General features: G+C 35.3%; 1 protein-coding gene across 1 annotated transcript in view; it reads left to right on the top strand.

Annotated features, from left to right (window-relative positions):
• CNTN5 (contactin 5) overlaps window positions 1-25,591 on the top strand; it is a 1,437,259-nt gene that overhangs the window by 891,330 nt on the left and 520,338 nt on the right. Inside the window, exons 4-6 of the mRNA XM_065881340.1 lie at window positions 1,543-1,764; window positions 22,983-23,106; window positions 23,235-23,410. Coding sequence (XP_065737412.1) covers window positions 1,543-1,764; window positions 22,983-23,106; window positions 23,235-23,410 — 522 coding nt within the window. The remainder of the gene's footprint in view (window positions 1-1,542; window positions 1,765-22,982; window positions 23,107-23,234; window positions 23,411-25,591) is intronic.

Genomic DNA, 25,591 nt, shown 5'->3' with positions numbered 1-25,591 from the left:
TATTTTTTATCCAAAATTAAATTAACATCCATTAAGTTGAAATGTCAAATACCCTGACCAAAAATGTCTGACTCCTAAGGGTGCCCCCAAAATCAACGAATTGTTGAATACAGCCGATATTAGACATAGAAAAAATCCAATTCTTAATTGTTTTTTAGAATTCATCATAATTAGTTTGTGTTTTTAAACGTTTGCTCTATATACCAAGTTGACTTCCCTGTGGTCGTAAAGGAGAGTCAATACAATCTACTTCAGGCACTATGCATATCTTTTCTAATGAAAAATCTTGGAGGTTAAAGTAAAATATGGGCAATATGTTTCTCAATAATCATTAAAGGTAGGAATTTCATAATAGTATTCCTACTTAATAATATTGTTATATAGATTATATATAACAAACTCTACAAAACAAATTCCATCTATTTGTTTTTTTACATTCCATAATGAATTTGACTGCTTTTCAAGAACATGAGGCACAACTTACAGTCTAGTGCAAATATATACGCTTCGTTAGACACATTTCCTACTATATGATAAATTTTAGGTGATGAAGATCCAATCTATATTTGTAGAATGTAATTGATAATGCTGTTTTCCTCTTTTTCTCATTTTTAAATAATGAAGAACTGATTTAATGTGTGTGAATGGATATTTTAATATTAAGACCAAATATTCCTGACAAAGAAAATAAAAGTAATGAAATTGCGTCCTTCTTCCCTCCCTTCCTTTCTTCCTTCTTTCCTTCATTCCTCCTTTCCTTCCTTCCTTTTTCTCTTTTCCTTCCTCCTTTCCTTTTCTTTTTAATTAATTAATTTATTTATTTTTGGCTGCATTGGGTCTTCATTGCTATGCGTGGGCTTTCTCTACTTGCAGCGAGCAGGGGCTACTCTTCGTTGTGGTGCATGGTCTTCTCATTGTGGTGGCTTCTTTTGTTGCAAGCACGGGGTCTAGGTGTGCCGGCTCCAGTAGTTGTGGCACGCGAGCTCAGTAGTTGTGGCTCACAGGCTCTAGAGTGCAGGCTCAGCAGTTGTGGCACGTGAGCTCAGTAGTTGTGGCTCACAGGCTCTAGAGTGCAGGCTCAGCAGTTGTGGCACGTGAGCTCAGTAGTTGTGGCTCACAGGCTCTAGAGTGCAGGCTCAGCAGTTGTGGCACATGGGCTTAGTTGCTCCACAGCATGCAGGATCTTCCCGGACCAGGGCTCAAACCCATGTACCCTGCATTGGCAGGTGGATCCTAACCATTGTGCCACCAGGGAAGTCCATCCTTTCCTTTCTTTTCATTCCTCCTTCATGTCTTTTTTCTCTCTTTCTTTCTTTCTTGCAAAACACCAACTTTATAACTAGTAGAGTTTTCAGAAAATGTTTTAAAATATATTTTTAATATTTTGTTTTTTCCATTCCCACTGTAGTTTGCATTTCATTGCATCTCCAAGGGAGATTTTCAACAATGTCTTCAGAAGAAAAATTTTCATTAAAAAAAAACCAGTTTCCTCAGAATTCACTTTTCATTATTATTATTATTATTATTATTATTATTTTACAGAATACTCTGGAAGTCTTCCTGGTCTCTCTACTTCATATGCTACTTTGCTAAGAATTAAGAAGAGTTCATCTTCATCCCTCTATGGTTCAAAGACTAGACCACGATACAGCAGTCCTCCATTAGGAACACTGAGTGTTTCTTCACCGAACTGGCGAGGGGCAGCTCAACATTATTATTCCCCCATCAATCTTTATCATTCCTCAGATGCCTTCAAACAAGATGGTAAGTGTCAAAAGAAAATTGCACCTGTTGGAGTTAAGCAGGGAAAAAAGACTTTATTCAAGACCATTGCAGTAGGAGTTAAGCCTATTGTAATAGAGGAGAGAGGTTAAACTCACCTGTGAAACAGAAAGTGAGTTTTTAAGATCTGGAAAGGTGGAGGACATTAAGGAGGAGTTTGGCAAGTGTGATAAGGCCATTGGTGCTTATTGAAGTTAGCCTCTTACCATCTTATAGAGTCTGGGAAATAGGGACCCTCTCTTTTTTGATGATTACATTTCAAAAAAAAATGGCTCCCAGGTCCTTGAGAAAGACATTCTTGGGTTTTAAAACTGGTAAGAGACTGGGTAAGGATTTACATTTCATAGAAGCAAAGAAGGAATTTATAACTGCAGTTCTTATAAAGTAAATGCTCTAAGAAAATGGAGGTTAGGGGACCATAGTCAGGAGGAAACCTGTCAAATGGTAAGTGAAGCTGAGGAAAATGTTAAGGCTATCTTGGTCATAAGTTAGTCTTATGTTCCACACCTATTTCAAAAATTATTTTATGTATTTAATTATAATTGCTTCCAATTCTGATTTAGGATTAAGACTAAATAAATTCATATACTGAAAGCAAAAATATTAAATTTCTGAAGGACAATTTGACAATGAAAATCAAGAGCCTCAAAATAGTCATATCCTTCAATCTCATATTTTATTTCTAGAAATGTGTTTTGCATAAGGAAATAATAAACAATGTACACAGAGATATCAGCATATACTTAGCATTTATGAGTAGAAAATAAGAAATTATTCAAATGTCCAACACTAAGAAATCAGTTAAATTCAGGATGACTATGCAGCTATTAACATTATGGTTTGAACAACATTTTCTAAATGTTCTCTAACTTTGTCATTTTTGGATATATCAACAAAACAGTACAAGGTTAATTAACAGAGAGAAGCACTAGTGCTTGATTATTACCAGGTTCTGTGCCAGTCTCTTTTGCATAGCATATATCAATAATACTGTCAACAAACATTTGAAGTAGATATCATTACTGTCTTCTTCGGAAACGGAAACTCAGGGGGCAGATAAGTATCTTTGACAAGGTCACACTTCTAATAAGTAAACAATTTCATTCATATATCTACTGATTTTAAGTACAATACACTTTGGGCTATATTTCAATTATGATTGATAAAAGACTAAATATTTAGAGAAACATTTTGTAAGAACTAAACTACTTGGAAAAATCCTAGAAATTTCAAATTAGGTTGTGGTACCAAACCCAGGCAAACTCATCCCTCATGATTATGCCAATTGTTGCCATGTGGAGCATCATCTTATAGTGCTGGCATTTAAATTTTATTTAAGTATGGTGTTCATTCCTTAAAATGTTTTATTTTTCAACGTACTTATAAGTTTTTAAATTTCCATAATATATTCTGTGAAAAAAATCAAGAGAATTAGGAGACAAGCCACAGCCTCGATGAAAATATTTGCAAAAAGGCACATCTGATAAATGACAGTTATTTAAATATACAAAGTACTTTTAAAAATCAACATAAGAACTTCAACAACATGAGTTTAAAATGACCCCAAAACCTTAACAGACATGTCATCAAAGAAGATATGCAGACGGCAAATAATTATATGAAAAGGTACACCACATCTTACGTCATCACAGCAATGAAAATTAAAACAACAATGAGATACCACTACACACTTATTAGAAGTGTCCAAATCCAGAACACTGAAAACACCAAATGCTGCTGAGGATGTGAAGCAACAGGAACTCTCATATCTTGCTGTTAGGAATACAAAATAATACAGCCTCTTTGGAAGACAGTTTGGCAGTTTCTTATAAAACTAAACATACTCTTATCATATGGGAGAGATGGATAAACAGAGTACAAATGATTTTTAGGGCAGTGAAAATACTCTGAATGATATCATAATGATGGATATATGTCCTTATACATTTGTCCAAATCTATAGAATGTACAACACCAAGAGTGAACCCTAACATAAACTATGACTATTGTTGATTATGATGTGTTAATGTAGGTTCATCTTTGGTAAAAATGTGAGTGATGTTCACTCTGTGAGTGATGAATCATTCTGGTGAGTGATGTTGATAATGGGAGAAGTATGCATGTGGGGGGAAGGGAGGTAAATGAGAAATCTCTGCCTTCTCATTTTGTTGTAAATTGCTCTAAAAAATAAATTCTTTTTTAAAAATCCATTACATTAACTCTAATGTCATACTCATCAGGCAGAGATGTGTTGGAATTTGTCTTCTTTAGGCCTTATTCATTATTTTATAGGATGACACCAAGAAAGAATGTATTGACTGAGTGATCAGAACTATGGGATACTATTGTATTTGGTATAATTTGGTATCACCTCGTGTTCTACTCCTTTGTTGTCTTGTTCCAAATATAAGTTAATGTGGTTCGCAATGATACATAGAATACAGCTAGAAAATGTGAATTAAAACATATGAAAATGATGAAAACAGCAAATATTGAGACATAAAGTGGAGCCAAGTTTGAGACTAATTCAAAGTGTCTGTATGCCTGTCATAGGTTAGTCCCATTTGTGGTAATTAGTTAAAGAAAAAGAAACTCTGATCAGTTACACATTTCCCACTCTTTCAAGGATGAAAATGAATCAGTTACTCAGTAGAAATGTAGCTATTTCTGATGCTAGCTTAGACAAATTTTTCTGGTGGGTCCTCATTAACAGTTTAATATTTGATGTAATGGTCAATGACCTGAATATTATTGTTATTGTATACATAACAATGAGTTTCATCTGCTTCAATAAAGGCAGATGAAACCCAATCATCAACAACAAAATTAGAAGTAATTATCTAAGACTGTGCTCTTCCTTTAATCTTTAACATACATACAATCACTTGAGAGTCTTGTTAAAATATGCCCCCTTTCAACAGATCAGGAGGGGAGGGCCATATAATCTGCATTTATAAAAAGCTTCCAGGTGATGCTTCTGGTCCGTGAACCATACCTTGAGGGGCGAGGCTCTAGGTTAGGGACCAGTTTGATATAATTTAAGTCCTTTGCTGCTCTAGTTTAATCCATATTTAGAGTATCAGGCAGAATGGATAGCCTGAGTATTTTCCAAGTAATCTTCCATAAGTATTGTTTTCCCATCTGAGTATTTGATAGATCTTGGCTAGATGTGACTTTGAGTTTGTTCTCTCTGACAAGAGCCTGACATACAGCTTTTGTCAGGTAATTCCCTTTAGACTTAATAGAGAGTAAAGCTGGAGTTGACATGCTCTTGTGAAAAATGAGAAAACTAACAGAGCCTGAATAGAAAGTTATCCCACTTCTGCTCAGAGTGAAGCCCCAAAGTACCCCAGATAGAGTTAAGATTTTTCTGAGAAACATAAAAGTGTTATTTGCAGATCAATTTGGGAAAGCAATTCTACTTCTGTATGCAAAACCTGGATAAACTCTCCCACACATGCACAAGGAAGTATAAAAGTACTTCACTGCAATGTAAGTTTAATAGCAAAAAGTTGAAAACAACTCACATGTCCATCAGAAGGGGAATGGTTACATAAACTGTGTTTTTCGTTCATTGAAAAATTAAGACTGTTAAAGTGAATAGACCATATCTTTATGAAACAAAATGGATATACCTCAAAATATAGTAATGAGCAAGGAAATTTACAGAATATTACATATGATGTCATTTATGTAAAAAATAAAAATAAAATATAATTTTCATGGATAACTATATATAATGCAATTTTTAATATATAAACTTGAGAGAGCAAGTGACTATAGCATTTACCTCTGAGGACAAAGGGGAAAGGAGAGCAGGTAAATGGTACCAGGATAGGGAAGACAGATGACCTCAACAGTGTGATAATTTATTTCTTAAAATATAAAATATGAAAATAATATGGTGACATCTGTAGTAGGTAGACTATAAAACAGGTAACAGTGATTCCCACCTGCTGGTATTTACAGTGTAATCCCTTTTCTTCCACTGTGGGCTGAAGCTAGTAACCTGCTTCTGGAGAATAGATTATGACAAAAGTAATGGAATATAACTATATGACTTCCAACATTAGGTTACAAAAGACTCTGGTTTTCATCTGACTTCTGTTCCAAAGGAAAATGCTTAATTTGGGCCTGAGTAAACAAAGCTTGACTGATTATAGGGACTAGATGCCTAAAAAGAGTACCAACCTGTTAAAATAATAGCAAGATAACACAGAAAAATAAAATAGATGAAACTTATAAAGAAAACCTTAAAATCATAATATTGTGAGAAGAATGCTCTGTAGCAAATATAGAAGTATGGTGAGGACATCAACAAAATGAACAAAAATTATATGTTTATTATCTCACAACCTTTGTGGGTCAGGAAGACAGATGTGGTTTAACTTGTCCTCTGGTTCTGTGTCTTTCACAAGATGAGACTCCTGTTTTATCTCAAGGCTCAAATAGGTACAGATCCACTTGTAAGCTCATTTACCTCACATAATTGTTCACAGGAGTCGGTTGATGAGGGCGGTTGGACTGAGTGTCTCAATTATTCATTGGCTTTGGCCAGCGGTCATTCTCAGGGGGCCTCTCTATAGGGTAGCGCAAAACATGGTAGCTGATTTCCAACAGCAGGAGCAAGTCAGAAGAGAAGGTAAACAAGGTGGCTACCAGAAAAGTACAACAGTGAGTCATTGAAATTTGGTTGAGGTGAGGAAGTAGAGCCAGGGAAATAAATTTAAAAATTTGAGCTGAACTCAAGAAAGGGAGAAGAGAAACGGAGAGTACCTGAAAGAGAGAATGCTGTTCATTGGAGCTGAGCAATCAGAGAAGTCATCTGATTGTCATTTTTCTTTCAACCTGATATTGTTATTTTGGATAATGACTATGATCACTTCAAATTATGCCAGTGAAATATTCCCTATACCAAGAGGTATTATGTAGTTTTAAAAAATGTAGTTGTTAATAGTTACTCTAAAGTCATTGTTTGAATGCAAGCAATGTCATTTAATTGATTTAAAAAATTGACTAAAGTTTAAATTGGAAATTCTCATGGTAATATAGGTCAATTGAAAGCCCTTATGAGTCAGCACCTCAAACACCTGCAAAACATGTCCTAGTTTTGGATTTTGCAATGTAGACAAGGGCTATTAACCACTGCTGACACTATACCTGTTCCTCCCATTATAAATGAACATCCAATAACTTGGTCTTTGACTTAATCTCTTCTTGTTATTGTGGTTTTAGTGGGAGTAAACTAAGTGTAGGGTGCATTTTATTCTTCCATATGTGTCGAGATGGTTAGGTAAGGTATTTTATCTTCCTTGCAGAGAGACAGTCAGGATTAAGAGTGATTCTTACTAGAAAGTTTAGGCTTTTACTGGTGAAGCCCATTCTTGAGATTCAGAGACTACAAATGCTACCTCAGGTGGAAAAACAATGTGGTTCTTAAAAGTAGCTGAAGCAAGTTATTTTTCGCTAAGTTTAAGTACATAATTTTGGATATATTTAATTCCCTCAATGATAAGTACCACCTGCAATTTATGTAGCACTCTGAGTCTACCCAGCCTTTGGAGTTTCTACCACTGGCTTCTGATGTCTGGAACAGCCCTGCAACCTACCAGATTTGTTGCCTCACATTCTCAATACCTTTGGCTGAATTTAATTGTTGATGTGGCTTATTTCCAGATTAGACTTGGAACGTGAGCAATGGCATCATGACTCAAAGTGGTCTCTGTGTTGACAATTTTCTGTTGTTTCCTCAAAGTACCTTTTGCTGATAAATTGTCTTGGAGGACTAAATAAAAAAATTAAATGATCTTTTATGACAATAGGAGTTCCCTCTGAGCAGGGAAAGAGGAATTTTAGTTGGATGATATACTCCTATATAAATCAGATGACTCCAGTTTCTCTCAGTTTAAAAACCATCTTTTAATAAAAGACTTACCATTTCATGACTATTCATTGAAACTTTGCTTTTATTGTTTTATGATTTCTTAATTTTTAGAGCTATTGCTTTTAGTTTCTGTTAGTATGCTTTTCTCTCCAATTTAACTATATTCCATTTGAGGAAAGACCATCTTCTATATTCCTCTTTTTTTCTCTTTCAGCACTTAGAGCAGTGCAAGCTTAGTTGGAGCTTAACAAATATTGTTTAATTAAAGAGGCATGTACTTGAGGAATTTGAAATCTGAATTTAGGCTAAATTTCTACACCATGACAGAATATTTACCTGAAGATTCTTAAGCTAAACTGTGTTTATTTTTATTACAAATGAAGAGGGAAAAACAATGTCTTCCATCTGTTGACAAGGTGGCTTTGTGGTTTGACATCTTCTGAATGTTGTATGGGGTCAGTACATTTTGATTATTCTCATAAGTGATAGCATCTCTGAATCAGCTGACCTTTCTTTTATAGCCACATTAAAAATGATGAAAACATCTATTAGACTCTCAATGTATAGTATGTGCACAACATAATACTACTACTCATGAAACATTCATCACAAAGCTTTTTAATAAATCATGCTCTTCAAATCTTAGGAATACTTGAAAGTTTTATAATGACAGTTTACACTTGTTTACCTTTCATAAAGAAACTTAAATTCAGTGTTAAAAGGCAACTTAAAGAAAGGATTGGATATTTTTGTTAAGAATTCATCTTATATTCTCACAAACTGTGAAAAGTTTTACTCACATTGTAACTGTGGATGTCATTATAAAATGCAATTTCTAATTAAACATTACAAAATTTCTGGGAATTATCACATACAATATATCAATGATCATTAAAAGTGAATTTGGTTTAATTGTATTGGACATGACAGGTTGTTATTTCCTCTAGACCATAATACCAATATGCTTAGTTCACATTACATGAATAAGCTAGATGAGGCCATTAATTAGAGGTAACCAGTAGGCGGAGAGCATTGGGTCTGGCACTAGGCCTAATCTTTGAGAAAAATGGACACAGAAATAATTGATTAAAAGAGGATTTAAGTCAGAAAGGCAAGTTTAGAATCTAGGTAGACATGGTAATGGCTGGTCATGATTCAGGAAACAATTGAAAACATAGTGTTTCAATACCAAGAAGCAAGGCTTCCCTAGGGAACCTGGCTGTAGAAGTCTCAGATAAGGTGATACTTAAAACCCTCCTGCAGGAAGAAAGTTAGTGTCTGGGTAGCCTATCAATAAGTGACAGAAATTTCAAAAAGGGTTAGAAGAAATGAGATATCAGCTTGATCCTAAGACAGGACTCTACAAGGGAAACCAATGTCTCAATAAACAAAATGACATACCAGTGCTTCAAAAGCTCCACTGGAATTAGGGTAGATGGACTCCAGGGTCATCATTTCACAGTAGAACTTTGTCCTCCTATATAGGCATCTCTGATGAAAGACTACTGTCAATACAGTGCTAACTTTAGGCTCTGGTTTATTGCTCTGGTCTGATTCTAAGAAGGGGTTGTACCTCCACTTTAGAGGTGTTTTTAAAATTTGTGGAGTAGTTTTGATTGTCTTAATTTTGATTCAAGGATGCTACTTTAATTTAGAAAGTGGAGAATAGGAGTGCTAAATGACCTATAATTACAGTACTCTTAAATGTCCTTCTAAACTTTCACATTGGTGAAAATTCTCTTTAAAACTTTCTGAGGCAAGAATCTAACTCTGTACTCTATTATATGCAAGGTATTTTTGGTACATAATGGAAATGAAAAACATGTAAATTACAGCAAGATTATATTTAGTTTTGTTAAGAACTTTAACAGAATTTGTTGACCATTTAGAAAATCACAACACCTAACACCAATAACACTCATAAAATTTGATTAATCTGTACTACACTTAGACCAGTTTGCCTTTGTAGCTGCTACATTAATGAGGGTTTTATCAACAAAAACAAACTTTGATTACTTCTTTATGTGTCCTATTACAATTGTTCTTGAGAATTTACATATTGAATTCAATATTGTTTTATAATGTTACTTATTTTTTATTTTATCCCTTCATTAGATTAAAAAATGCATATAGGTAGGCTAGAATATCCATTAATTTAAGAATCATAAGAGGAAAATTATAAAATACTTGTTATTAAAAGAATTTGATAACCACAAACCTAAAGATGGATGTGCAGCACTTTTTCCTAAATTCTATATTGTTTTTCTGGACATGTTGAGACCAGAAAGGATGGAGTTGTTACTAAGGCTCAGGAATAACAGAAGGGAAAAGGAGAAAGAAAAAAAACATATATATATGATTTTATGATTTATAAGTATAATTTAAACATTTGCAATTTATGTTACTCTACATAAGTGTCTCCAAACCTAGCCCCTGGCTTCCCCCCATAGGTAATGCCATCTTGCCCAAATAATTTGGATGATCTCATAGCATATCTTGTTTTCCTGATATAAACCTAAGAGAAAGCTATCTAGAGAAACTCAGGAGTTACCTTTCTCACATGCCTACCTTACACATTTTAGTTAACTGTCTGAAGATATATTGCTTCCATGGATGCAAAACACTTGGAAAGAATATATGCTTCCCTTATAGAAGACTGTCACCTACCCAGGTAACTGAGCCTTAAATTGCCATGTGATTTTCCTACAGAGGGCAAGATCAATATCCCATAACAAAAAATTGGTTCAAATGCAGAGACTAATAATGTTATACATATACCAAAAAGTGTTTATTATTCACATCATGAAGCTTTCTGATGTGAGCAGGATAGGCTGGTAGGAAAATGGCTTGAGCAAGGAATGAGTTGCATTAGTTTTTGTTGTGGTTGGGGAGTGGGGCTGGGGTGAGAGTTCTTATGTAGGCTTGGGTTTTCGTGTTATGAACTTTCCTACCTGAGTCAAGGGAGGGATGCATATCATCTTTCCCTGAGGTGAAGCAAAAGGAAAAAAATGACTGGTGGGGCTTGAAAGCCATCTACAGTCAAAGATCAAAAATGAAGTCTGACTTGATTACATGACTGTACAGTGCAAGTCAACCATGTAAAAATGCAAAACAAGAAGCATAACATCCATATAATATAAATGTCTAAATAATAACACTGGACCTTCTAGAAAGGTTAATGATATAGGATTTAGAAATAGAGACACAGGATGAAAACCCATTTTCAGAATTTGGGCATGTGAAGAAGGACCAGGACTAAAGGATTAAGTAGAAAACTAGTTATAAAAACTGGAGTACCATAACCTGATATAGCTAGATATGGGGTGGAATGGTTGAATAGCTCCTGTCATAGGCCCATGGCCTGAGACTGTACTTAACTAAGTAGTAATCCAAAGGCCTGAACTTGGAAAGGAGAATATAAGCAAGACTCTATAATCTAATGATATATACTTCAGTGACCATTGCTTCCTAATCAAATTATATCTTCATTAAAAGCTTTAAAATTATTTTGCTTTTAAATGTAATATTAATCAAGGCAAGGTAATTCTGTATGCTATAATAAACAATTTGACACAATAAATGTTTCTTTTCTATTCACATCCCATTCCACTTCATTCTTCAATGAATAGTTCTCCATGTGGACAGTTTGGGAACCATCTAATATTTTGATATCTATTAGGATCTCGCTGGCACCTACTGCTTTTTTACCTTCAGCTAATTTACAGGTGAAGAGAGAGGGTGAGGGTCATGTATGATTTTTGTGACGAGTCCTGAATTTCACACATATTATTTCAGTCCAGAAGCAAGTCACATTGGAGTCCCAGTCCAATCATAAGAAAGGTTACAAAAGTATTCCAGTGTTCTTAGGAAGAATAAGTGGGATTATTGAGCAACTAACCAGTTCCTGTCACACATGAATAGACAAAACCTATCAAATATAATTGTGTGCTAATGATGACATAAAAGTTCGCTGTAGATGAACATTTTGACATTGAGTATAAGTATATGCTTAAAATACTCTTCTTCATTTATTAATTGATTATGATTCAAATTGTTTAAGGTCAGTCTATTGGTTATATTAAAACAAATTTGTTTTTCAATAAATTAAAGTTTAAAGTTAAAAATATCATTTTGGTTAATTTCTTATTCTACATAATATTCTATCAGAGGAACATAAGATATTCATGGTACAGCCTTCATATTCTAATCTTAATGGCAATTTCCATAAATTAAGCAAGGTATTATTGATGTGCTAATCAACTCAATTATGATAAAATCTTGAGTAAAGTGTATTTATTTTAGAACAGAATTGAATCAAAAGATGTCTTCATCTAGGACATAAACTTATGTTACTTATTTAAGACATACTTTATTTTTGAGAATCCTAACAATAAAAGAGTAATTTGTTAAGACTTCATACATTACTAGAAGTGATGAAGCTAAAACTGGATAAATATCCTAGAGATTATTAGAATGGAAAGATTATACTTCTAATTCTAAATGTTTAAGGCTCAATAAAACTTTTAAATAAAGCATTTTCATTCTCCCAAGTATGATTATTTGTAAATGATATTTTTATTCTTTACTTTTCCTGGGAAGTTCATAGATTTCATAGTTATGCCTTGTCTTAAACACCTTTTCATATAAGTAATATAGGGAGATAAAAAATAGTTTGTTAATTATCTATTCCTGTGTAAAAATTACCTCAAAACTTAGCAAATTAAAACAATAATCTTTCATTTTCTCACAGAGACTGTGGGTCTGGAATCTGTGAGTGGTTTAGGTGGGTGGTTCTGGCTTAAGTTGTCTCATGAGATGAAATGTCAGTCAAGCTGTTGATTGTAGCTGCATTCACCTTTGAAGGACTAACTGAAGGAAGTTCCACTTGAAAACACACTCATGGTTGTTAGTAAACCACAGCCTCTTGTTGATTGTTGGCCAGGCCAGAGATTTCAGTTTGTCTTGTATGGATCCCTCCATAACCTGAAAAATTGTACTCAGGATATAACAACTGTCTTCCTCTGAGGAAGTGACTGACAATAACATTGGAAGAACAGTTTAAAGAACCCATACATGAAATCAAAGTACATATGACAAGATAACAGAAAATGATAAGAAGTAATCCTTAGAGCTCAGGAAACAAATGGAAGAGACAAAGAAAACCATTAAAGAGTTGAAACTCTAATTATTGGTAATATAAAGGCAACTAGAGCTCAGGAAACAAGTAGGAGAGACAAATAAAACCATTAAAGAGTTGAAACAATCATTATTGGTAATATAGAAGCAACTGAAAAGATAGAGCATAGCAAACAAATTAGAAGTCAAACAAATAGGAAAATAATAAAAATATAAAACTTGTTAGAGAGATGATAGAGCAGACAAATTTTTTAAAAAGCCAACATATGCTTAAGTGGTATGAGGAGAATAAAACAAATGAAGAAGAAATGTTCCAAAAAAAGAAATTTTTGAGGAGGGAAATAAAGATGGTGGATTAAAAATATGTGGAGATTACCTCCCCCAACAAATACACAAAAAAGTACATCTACGTGTGGAACTCACTGAAAATGAACTGGAAGCTAGCAAGACTCCAATACAATCAAGTATATAAGGAAGATGCAGATGCAGTTGGGTAGGAAGGGAAGACAAGCAATTGGGTCAAGACCTTTGTCCCTGGAAGGGACTCAGAGGACAAGGGAGATTACACGGGTATATACCCACCCTGGGGAGTGAGCAGCTCAAACCACAGACTGGGTGTCCCCGTGCTGAAGTCCCACGCAGAGGAGACAAGCCCCCTTGGCTGGTTGGAAGACCTTTGGATCAGATAGAATGTCTGGAAAAGCCTGCACTCCACTTGTGAGGAGTGTGCACATTCTAGTCCCCAAGGCAGAGCAGAGAGGGTCCTGCTCTAGTGGCTGCAGGTTTCCCATGACTGACCACCTCGTGGTTCATACCACAACCCAAGTCAAGTAAATGCTCTGGCCCCACTCAATCCATGGCACAGTGCAGTGCTGGATCTGGAGCAGCTTGACCAGGGAAAGGACTCTACCATGGGATGCAGAAGCTATCTGGTCCCAGGGCAGAGCCCAGGGAGGGTGGCTGCAGTCATAGTAGGCATTTCCTCAGGCAGTGTCCCCAAAGCTGCCTAGATCTCTGACAGTGACTGCTCCACCACAGCTAATCTCCCAACATGTGCTGAGAGTCCATGTGGGTTCTCCCAGCCCTGTGAAGTGACTCCACAACAGTGAGAGGGTGATGGGAGAAACAGAGGCAGGGGGCAATGATTGGCTGTGAGAGACAAAGGGAACTTGCACACAAGGTTGCATCTGAGCAGAGCCACATTCGCCTACACAGGCAGCACATGGACCTCTCTTTGCACATGGGCCCCACTTGCTTCAGCACACCCCTCTTCTAGGGCAAAGGTCCTGGTGTGGGGAGAGAGAAAAATACACACTGAGGGAACAGAGCCACTTTGAACTTGATCCTCAGGGCTTCTGCTCCAGTAACTTGGAATCAGACCCTACCCCTGACAGTGTGGTGATAGCCACTGATCAGAGAGGAAGTCTTGCCTCATACCCAGGGCCACCTTTAGCTCCTCCATCTCCAGCTCCACTCCCTACCAAGGTGACAGCTACCAGCACACCTTGAGGAAAGATGTGACTAGCGTCCACTTCAGATCCAGTCATCCTACCAAAGGCATTAGGCATACATAGTCTGCATAGGGAGGTTCACACATAAGAACAGCACTTCAAGACTGTAGTAGGTAATTATTTCACCTAAATTCATAGAGACAGAGAAAATTAAGTAAAATGAAAAGGTAGAGGAACTATTCTCAATTGAAAGAACAAGAAAATACCCCTGAAAAACAAATAAACAGAAATAATTTACCAGTTAAATAATTCAAAGTATTAGTAATAAAAATGTTAACTGAATTAGGAAAAATAATTGATGTAACCACTGAACATTTTAACAAGGAACTAGAAAATATAAAAAAGACCCAATCAAAAATAAATAATTCAGTATATGAAATACAAAACACCTTAGAAGGAATGAATAGCAGACTAAGTGATACAGAATAACAAATAAGTTATCTGGAAGGTAGAATAATGAAAATCACCCAAATAGAACAGGAAAAATAAAAATAAATTTTATAAAATGAAAGCAATTGAAGAGCTCTCTGACCCAAATAAACAAAATAGAAATGAAAGATGAGAAATGATAAATGATATCACAGAGATACAAAAAACCACAAGAGAATGCTATGAACAGTTACATGCCCACAAATTGGACAACCTAGAAGAAATGAACAAAGTTTTAGAAAGATACAAACTGCCAAGATGGAATCAAGAAAATCAGACTATTTGAACAGACTGATCACTAATACTGAAATTGAATTTGTAATTTAAAAACTCCCAGCAAACAAAGCCCATCAAGGACTGGATGGTTTCACAGGTGAATTCTACAAGACACATAAAGAGGAACTAATACCTATTCTTCTCAAACTATTCCCAAAACTGAAGAGGATGGAACACTCCAAAATTCGTCATATGAGGTTACAGCAACCCTGATACCAAGACCCAATAATAACACTACAAAAAAAGAAAATTATAGGCCAATATGTTTGATGAATATACCTACAAAAATACTCAACAAAATATTAGCAAACTGAATACGATAATATCTAACAGGGATCATACACAATGATCAAGTCACATTTATCCCAGGGACACAGGATGGTTCAACATTTTCAAATCAACTTTTTCTACTCTAGTTGCTGTGTTTAAAACTTCCCAAACTATGTTAAATAATAGTGGTGAGAGTGAGCATCCTTGTCTTGTTCCTGATTTTAGAGAAAATGCTTTCAGTTTTTCACCACTGAGAACAATGGTGGCTGTGTGTTTGTCATATATGGCCTTTATTATGTTGAGGTAAGCTACGTCTATGCCTACTTCTGGGAGTTTTTATCATAAATGGGTGTTGAATTTGTCAAAAGCTTTTTCTGCATCTACTGAGATGATCATACAGTTTTTATACCTCAGTTTGTTAATATGGTGTATTACATTGATTGATCTGAATATATTGAAGAATCCTTGAGTTCCTGGAATAAACCCCACTTGATCATGGTGTGTGATCCTTTTAATGTGCTGTTGGATTATGCTTGCTAGTATTTTGTTGAGGATTTTTGCATCTATGTTCATCAGTGATATTGGTCTGTAGTTTTCTTTTTTTATGACATCTTTGTCTGGTTTGGGTACCAGGGTAATGATGGTCTTGTAGAATGAGTTTGGGAGTGTTCCTCCCTCTGCTATATTTTGGAAGAGTTTGAGAAGGATAGGTGTTTGCTCTTCTCTAAATGTTTGCTAGCATTCACCTGTGAAGCCATCTGGTCCTGGGCTTTTGTTTGTTGGATGATTTTTAATCACAGTTTCAATTTCAGTGCTTGTGATTTGTCTGTTTATATTTTCTCTTTTTTCCTTGTTCAGTCTCAGAAGATTGTGCTTTTCTAAGAATTTGTCCATTTCTTCTAGGTTGTCCATTTTATTGGCATATAGTTGCATGTAGTAGTCTCTCATGATTCTTTGTATTTCTGCAGTGTCAGTTGTTACTTCTCCTTTTTTTCATTTCTAATTCTGTTGATTTGAGTCTTCACCCATTTTTTCTTGATGAGTCTGGCTAGTGGTTTATCAATTTTGTTTATTTTCTCAAATAACCAGCTTTTAGTTTTAATGAAATTTGCTCTTGTTTCCTTCATTTCTTTTTTATTTATTTCTAATCTGATCTTTATGATTTCTTTCTTTCTGCTGTTTTTTTTTTGGGGTTTTTTTTTTTGTTTTTTGTTTTTGTTCTTCTTTCTCTAATTGCTTTAGGTGTAAGGTTAGGTTGTTTATTTGACATGTTTCTTGTTTCTTGAGGTAGGATTCTATTGCTATAAATATCCCTCTTAGAACTGCTTTTGCTGCATCCCATGGGTTATGGGTCATCATGTTTTCATTGTCATTTGTTTCTAGGTATATTTTTATTCCCTCTTTGATTTCTTCGGTGATCTCTTGGTTATTTAGTAGTGTATTTTTTAGCCTCCATGTGTTTGTATTTTTTATAGTTTTTTCCTATAATTGATATCTAGTCTCATAGCATTGTGGTTGGAAAAGATACTTGATACGATTTCAATTTTCTTAAATTTACCAAAGCTTGATTTGTGACCCAAGATATGATCTATCCTGGAGAATGTTCCATGATCACTTGAGAAGAAAATGTATTATGTTGTTTTCGGATGGATATATATTTATATATCAATTAAGTCCATCTTGTTTAATGTGTCATTTAAAGCTTGTGTTTCCTTATTTATTTTTATTTTGGATGATTGGTCCATTGGTGAAAGCGGGGTAAGTCCCCTACTATGACTGTGTTACTGTCGATTTCCCCTTTTATGGCTGTTAGCATTTGCCTTATGTATTGAGGTGCTCTTATGTTGGGTGCATAAATATTTATAATTGTTATATCTTCTTTTTGGATTGATCCCTTGATCATTATGTAGTGTCCTTCTTTGTCTCTTCTAACAGTCTTTGTTTTAAAGTCTAATTTCTCTGTTATGAGAATTGCTATTCCAGCTTTCTTTTGATTTCCATTTGCAGGGAATATCTTTTTCCATCCCCTCACTTTCAGTCTGTATGTGTCCCTAGGTCTGAAATGGGTCTCTTGTAGACAGCATATATATGGGTCTTGTTTACGTATTCATTCAGCCAGTCTGTGTCTTTTGGTTGGAGCATTTAATCCATTTACATTTAAGGTAATTATCCATATTTATGTTCCTGTTACCATTTTCTTAATTGTTTTGGGTTTATTATTGTGGGTCTTTTCCTTCTCTTGTGTTTCCTGCCTAGATAAGTTCCTTTAGCATTTGTTGTAAAGTTCATTTGGTGTTGCTGAATCCTCTTAACTTTTGCTTGTCTGTAAACGTTTTAATTTCTGCATCAAATTCTAATGAGATCCTTGCTGGGTAGAGTAATCTTGGTTGTAGGTTTTTCCCCTTCATCACTTTAAATATGTCCTGCCACTCTTTTCTGGCTTGCAGAGTTTCTGCTGAAAGAGCAGCTGTTAACCATATGAGGATTCCTTTGTTTCTTTGTTGTTTTTCCCTTGCTGCTTTTAATATTTTTTCTTTGTATTTAATTTGTGATAGTTTGATTAATATGTGTCTTGGTGTGTTTCTCCTTGGATTTACCCTGTGTGGGACTCTCTGTGCTTCCTGGACTTGACTGACTATTTCCTTTCCCATGTTAGGGAAGTTTTTAACTATAATCTCTTCAAATATTTTTTCAGACCATTTCTTTTTCTCTTCTTTTCTGGGACCCCTATAATTCGAATGTTGGTGCATGTAATGTTGTCCCAGAAGTCTTTGAGACTGTTTCAATTCTTTTCATTCTTTTTTCTTTATTCTGCTCTGTGGTAGTTATTTCCTTATCTTCCAGGTCACTTATCCATTCTTCTGCCTCAGTTATTCTGCTATTGATTCCTTCTAGAGAATTTTTAATTTCATTCATTGTGTTGTTCATCATTGTTTCTTTGCTCTTTAGTTCTTCTATGTCCTTGTTAAACATTTCTTGTATTTTCTCCATTCTATTTCCAAGATTTTGGATCATCTTTTCTATCATTACTCTGATTTATTTTTCAGGTAGGCTCCCTATTTCCTCTTCATTTGTTTGCTCTGGTGTGTTTTTACCTTGCTCCTTGATCTGTTGTATATTTCTGTGTCTTCTCATTTTGTTTAACTTACTGTGTTTGTGGTATCCTTTTTGCAGGCTGCAGGTTCTTAGTTCCCATTGTTTTTGGTGTCTGCCCCAGTGGGTAAGGTTGGTTCAGTGGTTTATGTAGGCTTCCTCATGGAGGGGACTTGTGCCTGTGTTCTGGTAGGTGGAGCTGGATCTTGTCTTTCTGTGGGCAGGGCTGCATTTGGGGGTGTGTTTTGGGGTGTCTGTGAACTCAGTATGACTTTAGGCAGCCTTTATTCTAATGGATGGGGTTGTGTTCCTGTCTTGCTAGCTGTTTGGCATGGGGCATCCAGCACTGGAGCTTGCTGGCCTTTGGGTGGAGCTGGGTCTTTGTGTTGAGACAGAAATCTCTGGGAGAGCACTCATCAATTTATATTATGTTGGGCTGGGAGGTCTCTGTTGGTCCAATGTTCTGAAGTCAGCTCTCCCACCTCAGAGGCTCAGGCTTGACACCATGCCAGAGCACTAAGACCCTATCAGATACACGGCTCAGAAGAAAAGTGAGAAAAATAAAAAAAGAAAGAAAAATAAAATTAAATAATTAAAATCAAATCAAAATAAAAATTAAATAATTAATTAAAATCAAATCAAAAATTTGATTTAAAATCAAATCAAAAATAAAAAAGAAAGAGAAATAAAATTAAATAATTAAAATCAAAAAATAATTATAATTAAAAAAATAGAAAATAAGAAAAAAAGAAGAGAGCAACCAAACCAAAGCACAAATCCACCAATGATAACAAGCACTAAAATCTATACTAAGATAAACATAAAAATCAGAAACAAGTCAGTCACAGACAGCAACCCCCAAGTCTACAGTTGCTCCCAAAGTCCACCGCTTCCATTTTGGGTTGATTTGTTGTCTATTCAAGTATTCCACAGATGCAGGGTATATTAAGTAGATTGTGGGGATTTAACCCGCTGCTCCTGAGGCACGGAGAAATTTCCCTTTCTCCTCCTTGTTCACACAGCCCCTGGGGTTCAGATTTGTTTTTTGCCCCACCTCTCGTGTAGCTTGCCCCCAGGCTTCAGTTCCTGTTAAAGCAGAGGCTGATTAGGGTATTGTTGCTAATTCAGGCCAAGGGGAAGGGAGGCGTACGGTAGTTAAAAATAGAATGTGGGGCGAGACTGTGGCAGCAGAAGCTGGCGTGACATTGCAACAGCCTGATGCATGCCATGTGTTCTCCCAGGGAAATTGTCCCTGGGTCACACGACCCTGGCAATGGTGGGCTGCACAGGCCCCTGGGAGGTTGTAGCTAGTGACCTGCTTGCACCCAGGATTCTTGGTGGCTTCAGCAGCAGCATTAGCCTTTCATGCCCTTCTCTGTTGTCTGAGTTGATAGCCGTGGCTCACTCCCGTCTCTGGCGCTCATTTAGGTGGTCCCCTGCCTTCTGTGGGCAGACAGGGAAGGAATCCCCTCTCCTTGCTCACCCTGAAACAATGGTCTCTTGCCTCATAGGCAGGTCCATAGATTTTTCCGGACACCCTCTTGGCTAGCTGTGGAGCACTAGCCCCCTTCAGGCTGTGTTCACACAGCCAACCCTAGTCCTCTCCCTGGGGTCTGACCTCCAAAGCCCAAGCCTCAGCTCCCAGCCCCCACTCACCTTGGCGGGTGAGCAGACAAGCCTCTCAGGTTGGTGAGTGCTGGTCAGCACCATTCCTCTGTGCGGGAATCTCTCTGCTTTGCCCTCTGCACCCCTGTTGCTGCACTATCCTCCGTGGCTCTGAAGCTTCTCCCCCACCCACCCCCTGTCTCTGCCAGTGAAGGGGCTTCCTAGTATGTGGAAACTTTTCCTCCTTCACAACTCCCTCCTAGAGGTGCAGGTCCCATCCTTTTTATTTTGTCTCTGTTTTTTCTTTTTTCTTTTACCCTATCCAGGTATGTGGAGATTTTCTTGCCTTTTGGGAAGTTTGCAGTCTTTTGCCAGCATTCAGTAGGTGTTCTGTATTAGTTATTCCACATGTAGATGTATTTTTGATGTATTTGTAGGGAAGAAGGTGATCTCCACGTCTTACTCCTCTGCCATCTTAAGGTCTCCTGCAATGCATCATTTTTATCAATAGAGGGAGTCTACTACTACAGGTGTATGTATCAAATAATCTGTCTGAGTTTGTCTATAATAATACCTTGTTGGTTTGGAATTTTAAAAACAAATCCCTTCAGAGATAGAATCATCTTTGATTACTCTTTGCTGGGGACTGGAAAGCTCTACATAGACCCAGGCTCTTTCACCCCTTACAGTGAACTTTATTTCTAAGAGAAAACCAAGAGAAAGAGGAAGGAGAGAGAGAGACAGAGAGACAGAGAGAGAGAGAGAGAGAGAGAGGAAGAGGGCTCACTGAGTCACTAAGATGCTTTTGAAGTGACAATGAACAAAGATATCTAACAGAGTACAGGCAGTCAGAATACATGTTTTTCAGACTAGTCCCTTATTTTCCAGTCTGTGATTTACCAGTTCTTAACTCTTTGCTTTTCCCCAGTCTGGGAAGCCTTTATTTCTCTTGTCCTGTTTTGACAATTTTCAGAATATAAGATTTGGAACCATAGAAACCTAGTTAAAATCAACTATTTACTACGTGGCTAATTTTGTGGAAGTCTCCTCTCAGAACCTCAGCATTTTCAACTTTGAATTACAAATAATAATAAAACTCAACTCAGATAATTAAATAATAATATATGAAAGTGTTGTAAATGTTGTTTAAATGTATAATAATAATAATAATAATTATAAATAATAGTAATAGTAGTAGTAGCGATAGTGGTAGTGGTAATCAGGTTCTATATTCCAAAGCCCCGGATTTGTGTCCCAAAGTTATCATTTATTTACTATACATATTTACTTAATTGATTTCAGCCTCAGTTTGTCTTTTACAAAATGGAAAATTAAATAGATAACTAAGAGAAACCTACCATATAGCACAGGGAATTCTACTCAATACTCTGTAATGGCTTATATGGGAAAAAAAAATCTAAAAAAGAGTGGATATATGTATATGTATAACTGATTCACTCTGCTGTACACCTGAAACTAACATAACATTGTAAATCAACAATACTGCAATAAAAATTAATTAAAAAATAAAGGGCACTACTGCTAAAATGAAAAATTAAAAATCACTGCTCTATAAAAGAAATAAAAATAAAATGAGGAAATTAATTCTAGTCGCATTGCTGTTATGAGTGTTACATGATATATTGTATATAAATTATTCAGTATAATGTCTGACATATAGTAATTATAACACAAGTAAACTTTAGTTATTATTCTTATTAATTATAATTTACTGAGTACTTGTGACATACTAAGTATTTACAAATGTTGATCGATACTCATAATAATATTGTAAGGAGACATTGTTATCCACAATTAATAAATGAAGCAGCAAAGGATAAAAATAGTTGGCTCAAGGCTAGAAAATGATGGTACTAGAATTTAAACCCAAGTGTCTGACTCTAAAGCTCAAGAATTTTAAAATATATATAAAAATATAAGATATATTTATTAAAAGTTAATCTTATGCATCATAGATATTTATAATATTAATTTAAATAATTGTATTTTAATGAGTAAAGACCAGAAGGAATTCTTTTTTCATGACTTGATTGTGCAGTTTAATTCTAACTGAGATTTTGACAAGGTTTCATGTGCTTTTCTGAATTTTAAAAAATTCATTATGATGCAACAACATGCAGTATAATATTTTGACAATAACTTACTCAAGTTATTTATTTATCAAATCACTTATTTTCCTCTTTTAAAATAAAACTTTAAGTAACAGCAATACAATTTGGTATACAGTAATACATTTTAGTTATTTTCATGTAATTTTTTTTGGTTGTAGCTAAGGAAAAAGCTGCCTTCCTTTTTATGCCTCTTCTCTTCTGCTTTCCTTATTCACTTTATCTACCAGCTGGTAAACATTTAATTGTATACAGTTTTGTCATCTTTATTCAATTATTTGACTTATTTTGAGGACATGTCTCATTTATTCCATGAGAATGTGTGTACTTGCATTACATCATTTTCCCCTTACAATCCAGCATCATTAAGCACTAAAAGTCCTTGATTGAATGAGTGAAGAAAGGAATATGTGAAAAGTGCATGAGGACCAACATTTTCATGTCTGTAGTACCCAAGTAGTAACACTATATTAGTTCATGATTTTCCTTTATCATATATTATTTTTAACATTCTAAGACTTTTACAAAATTTGGGTTTTTTAAAATAATGTTTTTGTTTAATGTTATTCTCCTTAGCTCCTCTTTTGGTGAATTCAAAGATATATATTTTAAAATGTACAACATCTATGTTTGAGATGTGGTTTTTCATTTCATATATCATATTTTTAAAAGCAGTCTTGGTCACTGACAGAAAAAATCCACTTAAGTCTCTGCAATTTTCTAAAACAATATAATTTGCTAGCTATACCTGTCTTTGGTAATATGCCTGTTTATTATGAGGAAAGTGCAAGAATTTTGAGTAGGAACATAGTGGAGAAAAAATGTTTTGATATTTCGAGAAATTTCGTTTCCTTTTGGTTCTTACAGAAAGTGTGGACTACGGGCCAGTGTTTGTGCAAGAACCAGATGATATAATTTTCCCGACGGATTCTGATGAAAAGAAACTTGCACTGAATTGTGAAGCTCGTGGCAGCCCAGTTCCCAATTACAGGTAGAAATTCAATGTTAATCATTTTTCTTAAGTCTTAAAAATTCCTTTCAATGAGATTCTGACACTCCCTGGGAGTATTATAATGTCTCAAGTAATTTTTATGTACTTGTCTTCTGATTTTCCCTAAGATGGCTTCGAAATGGAACAGAAATAGATTTGGAAAGTGATTATCGCTACAGTTTGATAGATGGGGCCTTCATTATAAGCAATCCAAGTGAAGCAAAGGATTCTGGCCATTATCAGTGTTTGGCAGCCAACACGTTTGGAAGTATTCTTAGTAGAGAAGCTGTACTTCAGTTTGCCTGTGAGTAAAGTATTGCTCTTTCCACATATATATATATAGTGTGTTTGTGTGTGTATATATATATATATATATATATATATATATATATATACATATACATATATATAAAACTTTAAAGTTTAGTGAGGCAATAGCTTATGACTTCAACTTTTAAAATCATGGTATAAACTGGTAACGATTAGAAGTATGAAAACAATGTGTTTCTTCCTGAGATATTTTCAAATTCCGTGAAATGTTTGCCCTCTTCACATAAATAGTAGTCTGGGGAGGTTAAAAATTCTGTTCATAAAAGCAGATAAAGTTTTAGAATTGAAATATCCTTTGAAATCTAGTAAGAAATAGATTTTTAAGTTTTTATCTCTGCCTTTAAAATATACACTTAACTGCTTTTATTCTTCCACTGTCTATTATAGTCACTATTTGCTATAGATTCTTCTGGACATAAGATAGCATACACTAAAAATTCTGCTTGTAGTCAGGTGACCAAAGAAATGCCTCTGAAATGCTAATATCTCAGATTCTGATTATAACTTCCCTCCCAAGTGTCCCAGGTTTTTTTATTAGAAAAAAGACACCACATGTAATCATTCACGTATACTAGAATATATACATTTAAAAAAAAATAGATCATATATCTAATTAACTAACTGTAGAGATTTCTTAAAACTCTTGAAATCATTTCATTTATGATGGGGTCTTACACCAAATTAAGGATAGGCTACTGGGTGAGATCATTTCTTAGTAGGTAATCCTACTTGAATTAAATTCTTGAGGATTATAATCTCTAAGAACTAGAAGGGCCAGTGATCTTTGTGCTAATAATTTATATGTAACTATAATGGCTATGTAATTTGTCACAAAAAGAATTTTTAAATTAAAATTACACCCTGAAGAATGGAATAATTGATTTTTGTCTGTATAATCTTCATGTATTATGTCTAATTAACCCAGAACCCAGACACCCTATTAAAGGAGTGTGAAGGAGAAAAGGAAAGAATAAAGGAATGATAATGGATTCAGTTTCGAGAACATCGAGTTAGGTACTAGAAAAATCAAAATATTATCTTTTAAAGTATAATTGGCTAAGGAGTTTAGACTGGTACTTTACATACACCTAATATACCAAGATAGGGGCCTAATTATACTCCTTTTGTTTTTGAAAATATTATGTGGTGTATCACAGAACCTAATACTTTTCAGTATGTACATTGAAAAAATCCTAATAAACCAAATAAACAACCCTCCTAATTGCTCCTCTCTTCAATAGAGCAGTCTTTTCAAGACAGATACAGCAAATCCAGAAAACACGATGTACTAGTATTAGTGGCTTATACCTTTCTCTTTGGTCTATACTCTCTAACACAAGTACGCTAATTCTCAATAGGCTGTAGATCAGTTGTTTTTCTCCCAAATCAACAGTGGTGGCAAAATATGCAAAGTTTTCTGTATTATTCAGAACAGAAATCTATTTACTGAAATATCCTAGATGTCTATATGATTGTGCCTTTCTAGATTTTTGCAAAGACCTGTCACAGCTATCAAATAGTCAATTCCACCTACAGTGAGCAAGTTGGCACCAACATTTACAGTTCAATGACTAGGCAAGGAAGCTTTATCTCTCAATCAACCTACCTACCTACTTAATTATCTTATCTATTCCACATCAAGCTGTCCTGAACCTAATTTAGAGCAATATTTGCTTTATTTTTAACTTAAATGTATGGGTAGACAGACATATGCAATCACTGGTAGTGTCTTATTACTCTGCCTTACCCCAACCCCACCCCACCTGACTCACTGTTGTGTTCTGGAGGCCATACATATGCATAAGAGCCTGTAAGATGCCTGGTTGAAGCAGTCAGTCACTTACATAGGGAAGGCCACTTCTGCCTCAAAATTGCTCCCCTAGATTCCATTATGTCTGTGTTGATGATATAAAAATTAAGTCTGTTAGGCTTAGTTTTATTTTTTGCCAGGTGATATTTGGGAAAAAAATGCAAATATAGGTGATAGAGAAGATAGGATGAAGACAATCAATTTGCTTTCTAGTATACCTGGGTGCGAGCATGGGTGCTAGGTGTCACCCATGCTCTAGGAATCAGGGTAGTTTTATGATTAGGGGGAGAAAATGAGGTAGGATGCTGGGGAGAAAGAAAAGAAGGGGCTTCTGAAAGGAAGTGA

This window comes from Phocoena phocoena, chromosome 8 (assembly GCF_963924675.1).
Source record: "Phocoena phocoena chromosome 8, mPhoPho1.1, whole genome shotgun sequence".
Taxonomy (NCBI): Eukaryota; Metazoa; Chordata; class Mammalia; order Artiodactyla; family Phocoenidae; genus Phocoena; species Phocoena phocoena.
This window is presented reverse-complemented; position numbering and strand designations above follow the sequence as displayed.